We start from the raw sequence: 14,962 nt of genomic DNA on the forward strand, positions 1-14,962 counted from the left end.
AGACACACCAGTTGGTTGCTTCCTGCATAGGCCCGACCAGGGCCAGGAATTGAGCCTGAAGCCAATGTATGTGAACTTGACTGCAGTCGAATCCAGACCCTTCAGTCTGCTTGCTGACACTCTAACCACTGAGCAACCAGCTAGGGTGACATGGATCTTTTCTAACTCCAGGTACTGATACTAACTGGGCCATGTAGTATGGGGACAGTTTAAAACATAATAGTTGATGACATTCAAGATCACACAGTGAACAAATGAAAACTTGGCCCAACACTTCTGGAAGGCTGCTAATCCTCATATTTCTTCATTGTTTCTAGTCATCAATGATATATGAAAAAATTTTGCAGGAAGAAACTTGGGCTCACACCTGCTCAACCTACCATAGTACAATAATCACAGGGTATCCACATAACGCTGACTTTACAAATTATATTCTAGCATTGGCTGGGTAGCTCAGTTGGTTAGAGCATCATCCCAATACGCCAAGGGCACATGCAAGGTTCAACCAATGCATGCATAAATAAGTGGAACAACAAATCAATGTTCCTCTCTATCAATAAAAAATTTTAAAAATTCTACTCTTATTCACAAAAGAATTTTCCTTACAAAAGAATTTAACACAAGGTTGAAAGTATAACCTGTTCTGAAACAATGATAAATTAGCTTATACAACTTCTCAACAATACAACAAAGAGGAGATCAAGTACACTCAATTACATCCATAAATAGTCTAAATAGTCCTTGCCCAGTTAGGACACAGTCATGAACATGAAACAAGATCTGTCTCTGTTGAAGGGTTAGTTTTTCACTTGCTTTCCTTCATTTTAACCATATTTGACCCACTGTGTGCAAATACTGTAAATACATGGACATTTGCAAGCATCACTTCCCTCATTCTCACTTGGTCACTCCTCCTTCTCCAATTCTCCACACTTTACTAACAACTGGCATGAAAGGGCATAGGGATCACAAGAAATAGATTATTTGTATTAGCTGGGTAAATATTAACATTGGATGATACAAGAAGTCATATCTAAGACTTCAAAATTTTATTTCTGATAAGTGACTTTTTTTCAAGTCAACATCCTATATTGTAATAGAGTTCAAAAGAAGATTTATGTAATAGACCCCAGGATTTTCTTTTTCTGGGATTTGACCAAAATTCTGCTGTGACACACAAAAAGGAAATAGTGGAGCTGCCAGGTTTCCCCCAGGCTGCCACTGAACCTCCTGCAATCCCAGCCTCAGCTGCTTCCCCTGCATGGCAATCAGACCTGGCACCAGGGTAGCTGCAGAAGGCCCCTCCCAGGCACCAAGTTTCCAGACTCCACTCTCTTTTCCCTCCAACCATTATACATTAATACAAAGCGCCTGGCAACCATTTCTACTGGTTCTCCTTAACCCTTCCCTGACCCAAATAAACCCGTTGGGGAGGAGGAGAATCCCTAGCACCATGTAAACAGTAACAAGAACCAACAGTGAAAACAGATGAACATATCTGAGGCTCTCAATAACCTTGTGAGATGGGCAAGGGAAGAGAAACTTTCTTATTCTCCTTCTCAAGTATAGACAGAGGCTCTAAGCAGTTAATGAGCTTTCCTTGGGTCTTGAGTGGCATAATGAAGTCCAAGGGGAAGAAGCAGTAACCAGATGAGGCAGACTATTTTTAAAATATATATATATTTTACTAGGCACCTGTTGCAGGAATATTCCTGCAAGACTTCCAGCGGGCTTCCCTCCCCCCACCTCCACCACTGTCTCTGCACTTACATTTAAAAAAAGGCTTATTCTAGCTGATGAATAATTATTCTGCAGACGTTAGGGAGAAAGGTGAGAATCAGGGACACCAGCAAGATGATGTTATTGCAATTACAAAAATCCAGGCCTGGCTTGGAATATGGTATCAATGTTAGGCTGGGAAGAAGTGGTTGGATTTTAGACATATTAATATGAAGCACAGAGAAAAGACCAGAGCTATAGATGACTCTGAGGTTTTGGGGTTGTGAAATGATCTGGAAAGACCGACAATCACAAACATTTTAAGGCACAGAGCAGATTTCATACCGATACGGTGCATTTATTTACCAAATCTCATAAGGATTCTAGAATAAGTGAGCACTGAGATCTGAAAAAGGAAGTCTAGAGAAAACTAAAAATAATACTTTTCCCAGCAGGAGCAAGCAATGGGAATCCAGTTCTACAAGGTGGTATAAGTGGGAAATGTGTCAGCCCAGAATGTTAAGAACAAAGAACAAAATGTTCTGTATTTTCTATTCTACCATTTAAGTGGGTCTCAGTTTGCAATTTTTTTCCCCCTAAAAAATATTATGGCTTCAGATCAGTTACAATGACTTCCTGAAACTTCCTAAGAAGCAGAACTGTTGCTCTAGCTGGTTTGGCTCAGTGGATAGAGCCCGGATTCAATTCCGGTCAAGGGCACATGCTTGGGTTGCGGGCTCAGTCCCCAACGGAGGGTATACAGGAGTCAGTTGATCATTGGTTCCTTCTCATCACTGACGTTTCTACCCTGTTTCCCTGAAAATAAGACAGTGTCTTATATTAATTTTTTCTCCCAAAGTTGCGCTAGGTCTTATTTTCAGGGGATGTCTTAGCTTTCCATGCGCTAGGTCTTATTTTCGGGGAAACATGGTATCTCTCTGTCCCTTTCCCTTCCTATCTGAAGTCAATAAAAATATATGTTTTTTTTAAAAAGCAGGATTGTTTTTGAAATTGTATTAGCAGGGATATTCTCCCCACTAGAAAGATTTATTTAAAAGCTAACATTTAGGCCTTGTTATGAAACATGATCAGAAAAGCAATAAGAGACATTTTAAAAATACACATAAACCACAACCAGCAATAAGTGAATAGCTCCAAACACTAAAGCAACAAGTAGAAAGTTTTCAGCTCTGGTGAGGAAAAAGACAAAAAAAGACAGTAGCAATTGGGTCTCCATAAGTCCCTTAAAAATATTTTCCCTGCTTTAATTTTCTGGGTAGGCCACTAACTGAAGAACCCTGAAATGAAAAGTGAAATAAAGAAAGCCAAGTGCCAAGTATGGCTGAAATTAAGAAACGAAAAAAGAGGACTCTGGAGAGGGAAGTCAACACTCCTTCTCCCTGTGTCTTTACTTTAGGGTCCCAGAGTGGTGATGAATTCAATGGTGGAAAGTGCCTTAATTTTTATAGCTCATTACTTCCAGGAACTTTAAATGGTATCCACTGAAACCTAAGTTAACAGAAACTTCCTTGAGTTGCCGATGCCCATTTTTACCATGGCCATGAGCTACAAGGTCTGGGGACAAAGTGAAGCAGAAATAGGCATTTGGAGAAATATCCCTGATCCCCAAATAGAACGACTCATGCCAAAGTTACACCATCCTCCTCCATCAACAGCTTCTAAAATCTAAGGGAAGAAATATCTCAGTCTTGATGTTGGAGAAAATACCCGAGCGTCGAGCGTCAACGTCAACGAATGTAGTAAGACAAAGTAGCAGTAAACGATTAAAATTTCTCAAGCCATGACAATAGATACTAGTAAAATAGTCATCACAGCCAATTAGTCTGAACAGACACCGATGAAGCTTTAACAAAGTTACTACTGGCATCTAGTGGGTAGATGCCAGGGATGCAACTAGATACCTTACATGGTACAGGAGATCCCCCCCTGCAACAAAGAATTTTCTAGCTCAAATGTTAATAGCGCCCAAGGGTGAGAGGCCCTGCTACTGGACCATAAAACACAATTTGGGCGTTATCTTTCCTTTCTAAGGGGCAAACATCAAAGTGGGAATCATTTATCTCAACCTGTTAATATGTGTTTGAATCTGTAAGGACAAGAGTCTGTTACTGTCAGTTTCCTCCAAGTTAACATTTCCCAAACAGTTACAAAAGAGCCTAGATAATAGAAGTCAAAGATGCACATCTGTAAGGAATCATATTACCTCCTTAGAATCCTAGTCAGAGGACCCCTAACACTCCTAAACAGTCACCCTGTTATCTTTTGCCCAAAGTCTTGTACAATTGTTCCTGAAAAAGTCCATTACAAATCCAATTCATTCTGTTTAAGATGATGGCTCATTTTCTAATTTTAGAACTTTAGGACTGAGAAAAAAGTATTCCTAAAATATGACCTAACATAAAGACATCTCAACAGAAGCTACAGGTAGACAAAGAAGGCAGTAAAGGATATTTAGCTACATGGAGAAGACAGCTACATGAAAATGAAGCTGCCTGAGTCAACAAACACTGAAGCTTAGAGTTATCCTCAAGTGATTCTTTTTTAAAAAATATATATATTTTATTGATTTTTTACAGAGAGAAAGAGAGAGGGATAGAGAGTCAGAAACATTGATGAGAGAGAATCACCAATCAGCTGCCTCTTGCACACCCCCCACCAGGGATGTGCCCGCAACCAAGTTCATGCCCTTGACTGGAATCGAACCCGGGATCTTTCAATCCGCAGGCCGACGCTCTATCCACTGAGCCAAACCGGTTTCGGCAAGAACCACATTCTTGCTCAGGTTTCCCCAAGGGTCAGCTTCAGCACAAGGCGCTGGGACTGCACCACTGGGGAGCCAGGCAGGCTGCCCCTCCTTGCAGAGCTCACCCTCTGTGAGCAACTGTGAGCACTACCAGCTCCTAGAGTCAAACTCTCCATGAAAGTCGAGGTGCCAACGTGTGGCAGTGTCTGTCTGAAAGCCATTTTAAAAGTGTGTGAGAGGAAAATCTGCAAGCACAAAGAGGCCTTAGTCTCAATGATCCTTTGTGAACAGTGTTAGCAGGAACTAACTGATTGCTCAACCCTGGGCACTGTACAGGTTAGCTATGTTAACTCTGAGCATGCTGGGGAAGAGCCTTTCAATACCCAAAACAGTCTTCTCCAGAAAAAACACTTTCAATCCTTGTGGCCACATTACTGCCATACTGTTCTTCAATGACGAGCACTGGACTTAAGGCTGTTAAGTGTTTCTCAACCTTCAAGGTGCAGGAGATTTTAAAAGATTGTTTGAATACTGAGTCCAATAGCTTACTGATAGCAATTCCAATTAGGTCAGTCTGGTGTGAGTACCAAACATTGATACTTTTTTCAAAAGCTCCTTATAAGCGTAAGTTAGTAAAACCACACTGAAAAAGATTGGCAATTTCTACTAAAGCTGATCACACTTTATATGTCCTATTACTCTGCCATTCTACTCTTAGATAAATAACCTTCAGAAATGTATTTTATGTTCCACCAAAAGACACAGAAAAGAATGCTCATAGCAGCACTATTCGTTCATATCTGCCAAAAACCAGGAGCCCAAATGTCCATGGATAAATAAAATAGTGGCATACTCATACTCATATAGTAGAATACAATAGAGTAAGTGAACTACAACTACATGCAATGTAGAATCATCTCATTGATCAGAAGAAGCCGCACAGAAGACTTTATCCTGTATGATATCATTTATATCAAGTTCAAAAGCAGGTGACACTAAAAGTCAGTGTTAGAGGACAGGATGGTGTTTCTCTCAGGCACTGAGAGATGACCTTTGTGGGGTGGTGACTGGATGAGAATGAGAGGAATATCAATGATACTTCTCATCTGGGTGCTAGTTACTCAGGTAAATTCAGTTGTGAAAAATTCATGGAGCTGCACACTTATGATAGGTGCACTTATAATACATATTCACATTTAAATAAAAAGAATTAACAAAAAAATAGCTCCCTGCGATTTTAATGTGTAGCTAATGTTGAGAGCCATTGAAATAGATCTTAAGGCAGTTGTCTAAAAGATAATGAGCCCTGGCCGGCTTGGCTCAGTGGATAGAGCGTCAGCCTATGGACTGAAGGGTCGATTTCGGCCAAGGGCACATGCCTGGGTTTCAGGCTCCATCCCCAGTAGGGGGCGTGCAGGAGGCAGCTGATCAATGATTTCCTCTCATCATTGATTTTACTCTCTATTCTTCTCTGAAATCAATAAAGAAATATATTTAAAAGATAATGAATCAGTCATCCGTGTATACTTGAACCACAAGGATTTGGAGCACTGCCCCACACTGTCAAAAATCTGAGTATAATTTTTTATTCCCCCAAAACTTAATACTGACAGTAGTCTCTCAGTATCTGGGGGGAATGGGTTCTAGGACCCCTTCCTCCCCAGGAGGCTTTCAAAATCTGAGGATGCTCAAGTCCCTTATATAAAATAGCCTAGAAGAATGCATAGTATTGGCCCTCCGAATCTGCGATTTCCAACTGCAGATTGAAAATACTGTTTTCAATCTGTGGTTGATTGAATTCAGGGATGTGAAACCCAGGGAATATGGATAGCTGACTATATCTTTATTTTAAAAAAAATCTGTATGAAAATGGACCTGCACAGTTCAAGTCCGTGTTCCAAGGTCAAAAGTAATTACTAATTATTAACACTGCTCATGTGTACTGAACACTTACTTTGTGCAATTCTAAATGGTCTTTAGTTAATAACTTGTTTAATTCTCCAAACACCTCAGTGTCCTTGATACTATGTTTACTTTACATTTGAGGAAATTTTGGCACGGTGAGGTAAGCTAATTTGCTTAAAGCCACAAAACTAGTTTGTTCTAAATGAAGGTTCATAGGTGTTTATAGATATAGACATAAACAAAACAATGCATGTGTTTGCCTTTATGGAGCTTACAAACATACTTAATTTGCTCTTCACTCAAAACATATCCAGTGAGCACCTATTCTCAGCCTGCCAGGAAGCAAACCTAAATTACCTCCACAAACCAGTCTTTCTAGCTTTCATCACGAAAAAGTCACAGGTAAAGGGAGTAGATTCAAATATAAACAAACAACAAATGAAGGTCAAACAGAAACAATGCAATTCAACAAACCACATGATGAAAAGCAATCTGATAAAAGTATTGTGATTTCTAGTCTAAAAGCCTGGGGTTTCTCATCATCAGGGGGAGTCGCCACAATTTAATTTACACTTCACTTTCTTTCTCCAGGAAACAATCACTTTGCTTCAAGGTGGGTTTCACCACCAACGACTCTGTAATTCACTCAAAAATCTCTACTCACAAAGTTAGGAGTTCATAGGTGTTACTGTTGCCAACTACAGCAGTTACAAAATAACTGGTGAGGTTCAAGGTCTCAAGACCAACCTGCTGCCCTAACCAGTTTGGCTGAAGGGTCCCAAATTCAGTTCTGGTCAAGGGCATGCACCAGTAGGGGGTGTGCAGGAGGCAGCTGATGGTTGTTTCTCTCTCATCGATGTTTCTAACTCTCTATCCCTCTCTCTTCCCCTCTGTAAAAAAAAAAATCAAAAAAAAATCAACAATATATATATATTTTTTAAAAAGTGCAACCTGCAAGAGAATGTGGCAAAAATAGGTTTACAGTTGTGACTACGTCAAACTGGTTATTCTTGCATTACTATTGTATTATTTTCCATTGGAACTACTGTAAACCTATTTTTGCAACACCCTGTATGTCTTTCTCTCTTCTAGTCTCATCTTTCCCCACTAGTCACCTCCTAAACAAAAAGTAGAGGGGTATTACTTCCTGGGAGTAAGTCTGGCAATCATATCCACTAGGTATTCCAGTAGGGGTAACACAGGAAGAAGTCAAATGGAATATGGAATATTGTCAAAATTCAAGAGCCAAACTAGAATATAACTCAAGGACCAGGACACGGAGATGGCTGACAGTGGTGCATTAAATTGAAGGGGAAATTAAGCCCCTGCCCGGCAGGCATGCATGGCTCAGTTGCTCGACCTATGAACCAGGAGGTCAAGGTTAAATTCCCCCTCAGGGTACACGCCTGGGTTGTGGGCTCGATCCTCAGGGTGCAGGAGGCAGCCGATCAATGATTCTCTCTCATCATTGATGTTTCTCTCTTTCTCCCCCTTCCTCTCTGAAATTAATTTTTTAAAAATATTTTTAAAAATTGAGCCCCTCAGCAAATGATGACTCTGGTGTAGTGGGTAAAGAGACCCTATGTTACCTCCAAATTATAGGAGAAGGAGGTAAACTGGATATCTGAGTTCTGACTGTGGTGCTGCGGGAAGTACGGTAAAGTTGCCAGCAGCTGCACCTTTGGGCGCGGGGCTGGCCAGGTAAGAGAGCTCGTCCCAGATGCACCGTAGCCGCGGGCACAGCCACAGGCAGCCAATCTGCACACGCAGGCTGTGCCCGGAGCTGAGCGCCTTTCCTCAGCCACAAGAGACCAGTCTTCCGACGTGAAGAGCTCAGGACAACGTCCTTCCTCCCCACCGGGCTGGTCTGATTTTGCGCTCCAGGACTCCCTCCCGCAAAGAATATTAAAAAAATGGGTCCATTGCTGCTGACCTGCCCACCCTGCTCAGAACCCTTGCCTGCAGCCCCACGCGCCCTCCTCACGATGCTTACGAGGAGACCGCGCTCCCGTTCAAGATTTCCGCCGGTGCCATGACCTTTAACAGCCCGCTGCCCACGACGAACACCGCCAAAGCGAGGACCGACTCGCCTCTCCGCTGCGGACAGCACAGCCCACGTGGTGAGCGGCCGCCGGGGAGGAGTTTGCTTCTGCGCCTGCGCCCCCCGCTCCCGGGCTTAGGGGCGTGCCTGCGCCTGCGCACTCCGGAAGCGCGCGGATGGGGAGCGGGAGGGCCTGGAAGGCGGCGGGAGTTTCAACTCCGTGATGCCCCCTCCGGCTGGTGGAAGGAGTCTTTGCAGACGGCGCCTTCGTGTGGGGCGGGAGCCGCGGAGGCGGGGTGGGGTCTCTATCGGGTGCGGAGGCGGAGGGGCGGTCTCCCGGGACGTCGGTTTCGCGGGCGCGGGAGCCGCAGGGTCTCCCAGACCCGCCCGGAGGCCGGGCCCACGTCCCCGGGGTCCGAAGCGCCGGGCGGGCCTCTGGCGCGGATTCTGCGGCGGCGTATCCGCCCCACCACGTTATCAAACTGGTGCCCCCACCCCCATGCCGGTCGGAGGGCCTGGGAGGTGCGCATAATTATTATCTTTACAAAAATCGGGACTTTTGCCGAGACCGGTTTGGCTCAGTGGATAGAGCTTCGGTCTGCGGACTGAAGGGTCCCAGGTTCGATTCCGGTCAAGGGCATGTACCTTGGTTGCGGGCACATCCCCAGTAGGGGTGTGCAGGAGGCAGCTGATCGATGTTTCTCTCCCATTGATGTTTCTAACTATCCCTCTCCCTTCCTCTCTGTAAAAAATCAATAAAAAATTTTTTTCAAACAAAAAATCGGGACTTTTTTTAAAATGCCGCGGGACAAATTGTTAAAAATCGGAATTGTCCCGTCTGGTCACCTTACCATAATAAGGTCTCAGGTGACTGAGGCTCGGCCAAGGCGAAGCTCTGCGAGCTGCAGCGCCTCTGCCTGAGCTGGTCGTCAGCTTTGCCAGCGGGGCTCCACTGTGTCAGGTCCCCGTGCAGATCTGGGGGTAGAGGGTTGGAGGCCTAAGGTAAACTAGATCCCTAGTGAGCAACCAGGGCGGGCTGGGCCTCCCTGTAGGCGTTCACGCTGGGGCATAGAGGTGTGGACGAAAGGAGCCACATGCTAACCTGACAAGCTCATGGGAGGCCTGCGCGGCAGTCTTGCAAACTCAGAGACCTTAAAATAACAACAGATGGTTTGAAAATTAAATGTTTAAACTACAAACACGCCTAAGCCGGTGTGGGTCAGTGAATAGAGCGTCAGCCTGCAACTGAAAGGTGAGAGATGTGCAGGAAGCAGCTGATTGATGGTTCTCTCTTATCGATGTTTCTCTCTGTCCCTATCACTTTCTCTATAAAAAAATAAATAAGATATATAAAAATAAATAAAATAAATAAAATGTTTTAAAAAAAATAAACTACAAACAGTTTATAGTGGGTAGTCATGTCCAAGGCCGATATTTTTCCCTGACAAAGATCAACTTAGATCTTCTTTACTGAGCCCATTTGCCTTTTTTTCCCCTCTAAGATAACCAATCTGTGAGATGTCTGGGTAACTTGTAACTTCCCTTTTTCTGGAGCCCCTGAGGCACACCAGGACTGATGCCTCAAATTCCTTCTTTATCATGTTAATTGTTCCTGCATTCACCGAAGTACACGTCCATCATTTTACTTTTTATCCAATGCTAGGGGTTTTCCATCACTTTGCTTTAGCCCACCTCTTTAATCTGTCACCAATAAATTTCATGCAACCCACCTATGTCCCTCCTTTGATTGCAGCGTATAAATAGAAATGTAACCCGCCATTCTTCGGAGCATTATCTCAATTTATTGAGGTTCTGCTTCCCGGCATATGGCGACAGTTTGGCTCAAATAAATTCACTAAAATTATTTACAGGTTTCAATGGTTTTTTGTTTTTGTTTTTGTCGTTAACAGGGGAGATTAGGGAGAAGAACTGGAGGACCCCAGGCAGCTTGGTTATTGGTGAGGACTGGTTTTGCAAAGTCCTGAGTCCTATGAATTAGGTTACAGTCATCCAACACAGTTCAGAGATAAATAGTTCCAATCTCCTAAGTCCCTCCCTTCCCCTGCCCCCCCCCCCGCCTTTTTGAGGTAGTATGGACATGAATGTAAGTTTAAGGTGTACACCGTGATGGTTTTAATACACGTATTTATTACAAAATTCTTACCACAATTAGGTAGCTAAGATTTCCATCCCCTCACATAATTATCTTTTTTGTGTGCATGGTGATGATATTTAAAATTTACTCTCTTAAAAAATTTTTAAAAATAGATTCTATAGAAGAAAGGAGAGGGAGAGAGAGCTAAACATCAATGAGGAGAGAATCATCATCCATCTGCACCTCCCGGGTTTGATTCCGGTCAAGGGCATGTACGTTGGTTGCAGGCACATCCCTGGTGAGGGGTGTGCAGGAGGCGACTGGTCGATGTTTCTCATCGATGTTTCTGGCTCTCTATCTCTCTCCCTTCCTCTCTGTAAAAAATCAATAAAAATATATTTAAAATAAAATAAAATAAAAAATAAACTGGCCAGGGTTTTATTTTTATTTTTAATTGATTTTAGAGAGAAAGGGAGAGGTACAGAGAATTAGAAACATCAATGATGAGAGAGAATCATTGATCAGCTGCCTCTTGCAAGCCCCACACTGGGGATTGAGCCCTAACCAAATCGAAACACAACCTCCTGTTTCATAGGTTGACACTCAACCAGAGAGCCACACCAGCTGGGCTTATTTATTTCTTAATCCTTACCCAAGAAGATGTTTTCGCAATCTAGGTATGTGCCCTGATTGGGAATCAAACCTGTAGCCTTTTGGTACGCAGAACGATGCTTCAACCAACTGAGCTACCTGGCTTAGTTGCTTTTATAAACCATTTCTTAGGGTGGCATGTTTCAAGTAATGGCAGAACTCATCTATGGAACTTGTTTCTTTTTTGAAATTTCTGGGCTTTTGTTGAAAGATAGTTTTTTCCTTATTCCTATATTCTGAAGATATTTTACAGTTGCCCTGTATATGGAATTAGAGACTCTTTTTGTTTGTTTGTTTTGTTTTATAAATAGTGTTATTGAGGTACAATTTACATACTATAAAATTCAACCTGATTTTAAGTGTGATTTTTAGTATATTAGTGCAATGTCTGTCTCTCTCTGTCTCTTTCTCTTTCTACCCCTCCCTCCCTTTCTTTCACTCCCTCTAAAAAGCAATGGAAAAAATGTCCTCAAGTGAGAATTAACAAACAAAAAAGTATTCTTTGCGCAGAAACTCTATTTTTACAAGCTTTTTGAGGGTAATTTGATAATATCTTGCAAAATCTTGAATTGTAATTGACCTTGTTATTTCACTTCTAGGAATTAATTCTAGAGTAATATTTACACATATATACAAAGATAAGTGCATGAAAGTGTTTCTCACAGCCTTGATATCAATAGTAAAAAAAACACAAATTTCCATCGGGATGGTTGCAGTTGTTAAAGGAACAATAGATACATATCTATAGATATACTGTAAGATAGCTTTCAAACATTGCTAAATGATAAAGGCAGGTTATTCAATAAAGTCTATGATTTAATTTTTATTAATATACTAGAGGCCTGATGCACAAATTTCATGCAGTGGGGGAGGGTTCCCTCAGCCTGGCCTGCACCCTCTCCTATCTGGGACCCCTCGGGCGATGTCCTACTACGGGATTGGGCCTAAACCAGCAGTCAGATATCCCTCTCGTAATTCGGGACTGCTGGCTCCTAAGTGCTTCCCTGTCTGCCTGCCTGATTGCCCCTAACCACCTCTGCCTGCCTGATCGCCCTAACTGCTTCCCTGCCTGCCTGATCATCCTAACCACCTCTGCCTGCCACCCTGATGGCCCCTAACTGCCCTCCCCTGCTGGCCTGATCACCCCTTATTGCACTCCCTTGCCAACCTGATCGCCCCTATCCACTCTGCCTCTGCCCCCACCACTGTGGCTTTATCTGGAAGATGTATGGCCTAATTAGCATATTACCCTTTTATTAATATAGATTCCAAACTGGCCCTCTGATTACATCATCAGAAGTTGCCTCCTCATTATTGTCACATTAGTCTATTTTATTCACAGCAGTTATTACTATGTAAAATGTTTATATTTATTTATATGGGTTTTTTTGCTGTTTTCTCATTTTTTCACCACAATGTAAGCTATATAAGAAATTTCCTGTTTTGTTTATGCTTACATTTCTTCTGCTTGTGGGTGCAATTTTAAAAGCTAGTTTGAGAGGGAAAAATATTTATTTTCCTGGTTTAATTAGTAAACATTACTTTCATTCCCATGAAACTCAATTTCTCCCTGCTTCGTTTTAATCATATATAAATGAATGTAATGGAACCGACATTCTCAACCCTAAAGTCACATTAGAATTATATGTGTAGCCTTAAAAAATATTTATGCTCTTAGGCTCCATTGTAGTCCAGTTAAGTCAGAACATGTGATAGGGTCATGTTATCAGTATATATTGAGGTGTATTGTTTGTTTTTTGTTTTTTTTAAATATATTTTATTGATTTTTTACAGAGAGGAAGAGAGAAGGATAGAGAGTTAGAAACATTGATGAGAGAGAATCATTGATCAGCTTGCCTCTTGCACACCCCCCACTGGGGATGTGCCCGCAACCAAGGTACATGCCCTTGACTGGATTCAAACCTGGGACCTCTCAGTCCGCAGACTGACGCTCTATCCACAGAGCCAAACCGGTTTTGGCAGAGGTGTTTTCTTTTGTGGGTTTTTTGTTTTTTTTTTTTTTAATCTGGGTGTACGGGCAAAGTTAAGAACTCTTAGATGATATTTGAAATATAATCCTAGTGATTCTAATATCAAGAATATATAATAGAGATATACTTCCTCTGGCATAAAAGTACATCCCTGGAATAAGATATCAGCATTTCAGACAAATCATCTTTTTAAGAATAGTAGATGGAATCATCATTTTTCTCTTCTCAAAGCACTTCTCCCTTGATGAGGTGTAGGTATTGGAATATAAAATTTGACTTATTCTAAGAATTTCTCAAAAGAAAGACCCAAAATGTGAGTTTCACATTTGCCAGAACGGTTACTTTCAGTGGGGTCACTTTCTTAAGATTTCTGAAGTTCACTAATGCTTGATGAAACCACTTTGTGTTTTCACTTCATTAACTAGGGAAATAAAGACCCACGGGTCTTACTAGTAGTACCACTTTTAGAGATCCCCCTTTCCCTCCCTGGACCTCTGTGATGCATTCCCCTAGCAACAGCTTCTTTGACATGCAGACATTCTACTGGTAGATTCTGCAGGGAACCACTCATATTGGGCAATTCATGTTTCTTCTAAAAACCAATCTTGGAGTTGGAATTTTCTCTGTGCCTGATATGGTCAAAATTTATGGCTTTTACTTTCTACTATTTGAAGCATAGATGACTATTCTAATTTGAAGTATTGATAAATCCTATGAGTGCATAAAAATAGTCATGTACAACCTAAAGTCATAGAGTAATTATGCCATATTTCTATGTTTATTTTGCTTTAGTCTCCTTATACATTTAAAAAAATACTTTTATAAAATTAATTTGGGAGAAAAGTTCTATCATCTATATAAGTTAACTTTCTATTTAGAGTTTCTGTCCTGTTGGGTTCTTTATTCAATCTGTAGTTTTGGCACCTAGTATGGGATGATAGTGATACATCAGAAATATATCCTTCTCTTAGGTACCTTTAATGTAGTAGGAGAGATAAGATTTTTACATAGTGAATGAGATAATAATCAAAATAAAAGTATAGGTCATGTTACTTTTTTTTTTTTTCTGAGACATATTGTCATTGTTAGGGTGACACCTTAAAATGAATGTTTTAAAGTTGTATTCTATTTAGAGCTACTTATTTGAATTTGTGTAGGCTAGAAAATTGTGAGTTGACCTACAGAGAACATGTATAGTTAATTTGCTATTTCTCTGTGTAGGCTTGTTTTGATCCACCTCTTAAAGAAGTTTCCACCATGAACCAAATCATATACAACAAAACGACTGCTGACCCAAACCATCCTGACCTTGTTGGTTTGTTGGTGAAAAACAAGAATCTTTTAGCTGAGGTATATGGATGATCTGAAAATAAAACTCTGTGGGAAAGTACATCCTCTGTAAAAGTAGGTGGCAAGCCGAGACCAGTTTGGCTCAATGGATAGAGTGTCGACTTGGGGACTGAAGGGTCCTGAGTTCGATTCTGGTCGAGGCCATGTACCTTGGTTGCGGGCATATCCCCAGTAGGGGTGTGCAAGAGGCAGCTGATCAATGACTCTCTCTCATTGATGTTTCTAACTCTCTTATCTCTCTCCCTCCCTCTCTGTACAAAATCAATAAAATATGTTAAAAAAATAATAATGAAATAAAAATAATTCCTTTAAAAAAAAAGTAGGTGGCAAAACACATTCTGATAAAGGGCTCAAAGTATTATCTCAATTCAGTTTTGCTTTTTTCTCAATATTCTCTCATCATGGAGGAGCATTAATTTAGATATTAATTTGTCTCTTGCCAGAGA

General features: G+C 41.4%; 2 protein-coding genes across 3 annotated transcripts in view; one reads left to right on the forward strand and one right to left on the reverse strand.

Annotated features, from left to right (window-relative positions):
- Positions 1-8,509, reverse strand: part of MTHFD1 (methylenetetrahydrofolate dehydrogenase, cyclohydrolase and formyltetrahydrofolate synthetase 1) — a 51,483-nt gene extending 42,974 nt beyond the window's left edge. Inside the window, exon 1 of the mRNA XM_036434297.2 lies at positions 8,382-8,509. Within this exon, the coding sequence (XP_036290190.1) occupies positions 8,382-8,422 (41 nt within the window). The 5' untranslated portion in view covers positions 8,423-8,509. The remainder of the gene's footprint in view (positions 1-8,381) is intronic.
- Positions 8,375-14,962, forward strand: part of LOC118716910 (coiled-coil domain-containing protein 170) — a 29,008-nt gene continuing 22,420 nt past the window's right edge. For both annotated transcript variants that reach the window (XM_036434422.2, XM_045579876.1), the window contains exons 1-2: positions 8,375-8,508; positions 14,388-14,516. In XM_036434422.2, coding sequence (XP_036290315.1) covers positions 14,424-14,516 — 93 coding nt within the window. In that variant the 5' untranslated portion in view covers positions 8,375-8,508; positions 14,388-14,423. The remainder of the gene's footprint in view (positions 8,509-14,387; positions 14,517-14,962) is intronic.

The sequence above is a fragment of the Pipistrellus kuhlii genome, unplaced genomic scaffold (genome assembly GCF_014108245.1).
Source record: "Pipistrellus kuhlii isolate mPipKuh1 unplaced genomic scaffold, mPipKuh1.p scaffold_m20_p_1, whole genome shotgun sequence".
Taxonomy (NCBI): Eukaryota; Metazoa; Chordata; class Mammalia; order Chiroptera; family Vespertilionidae; genus Pipistrellus; species Pipistrellus kuhlii.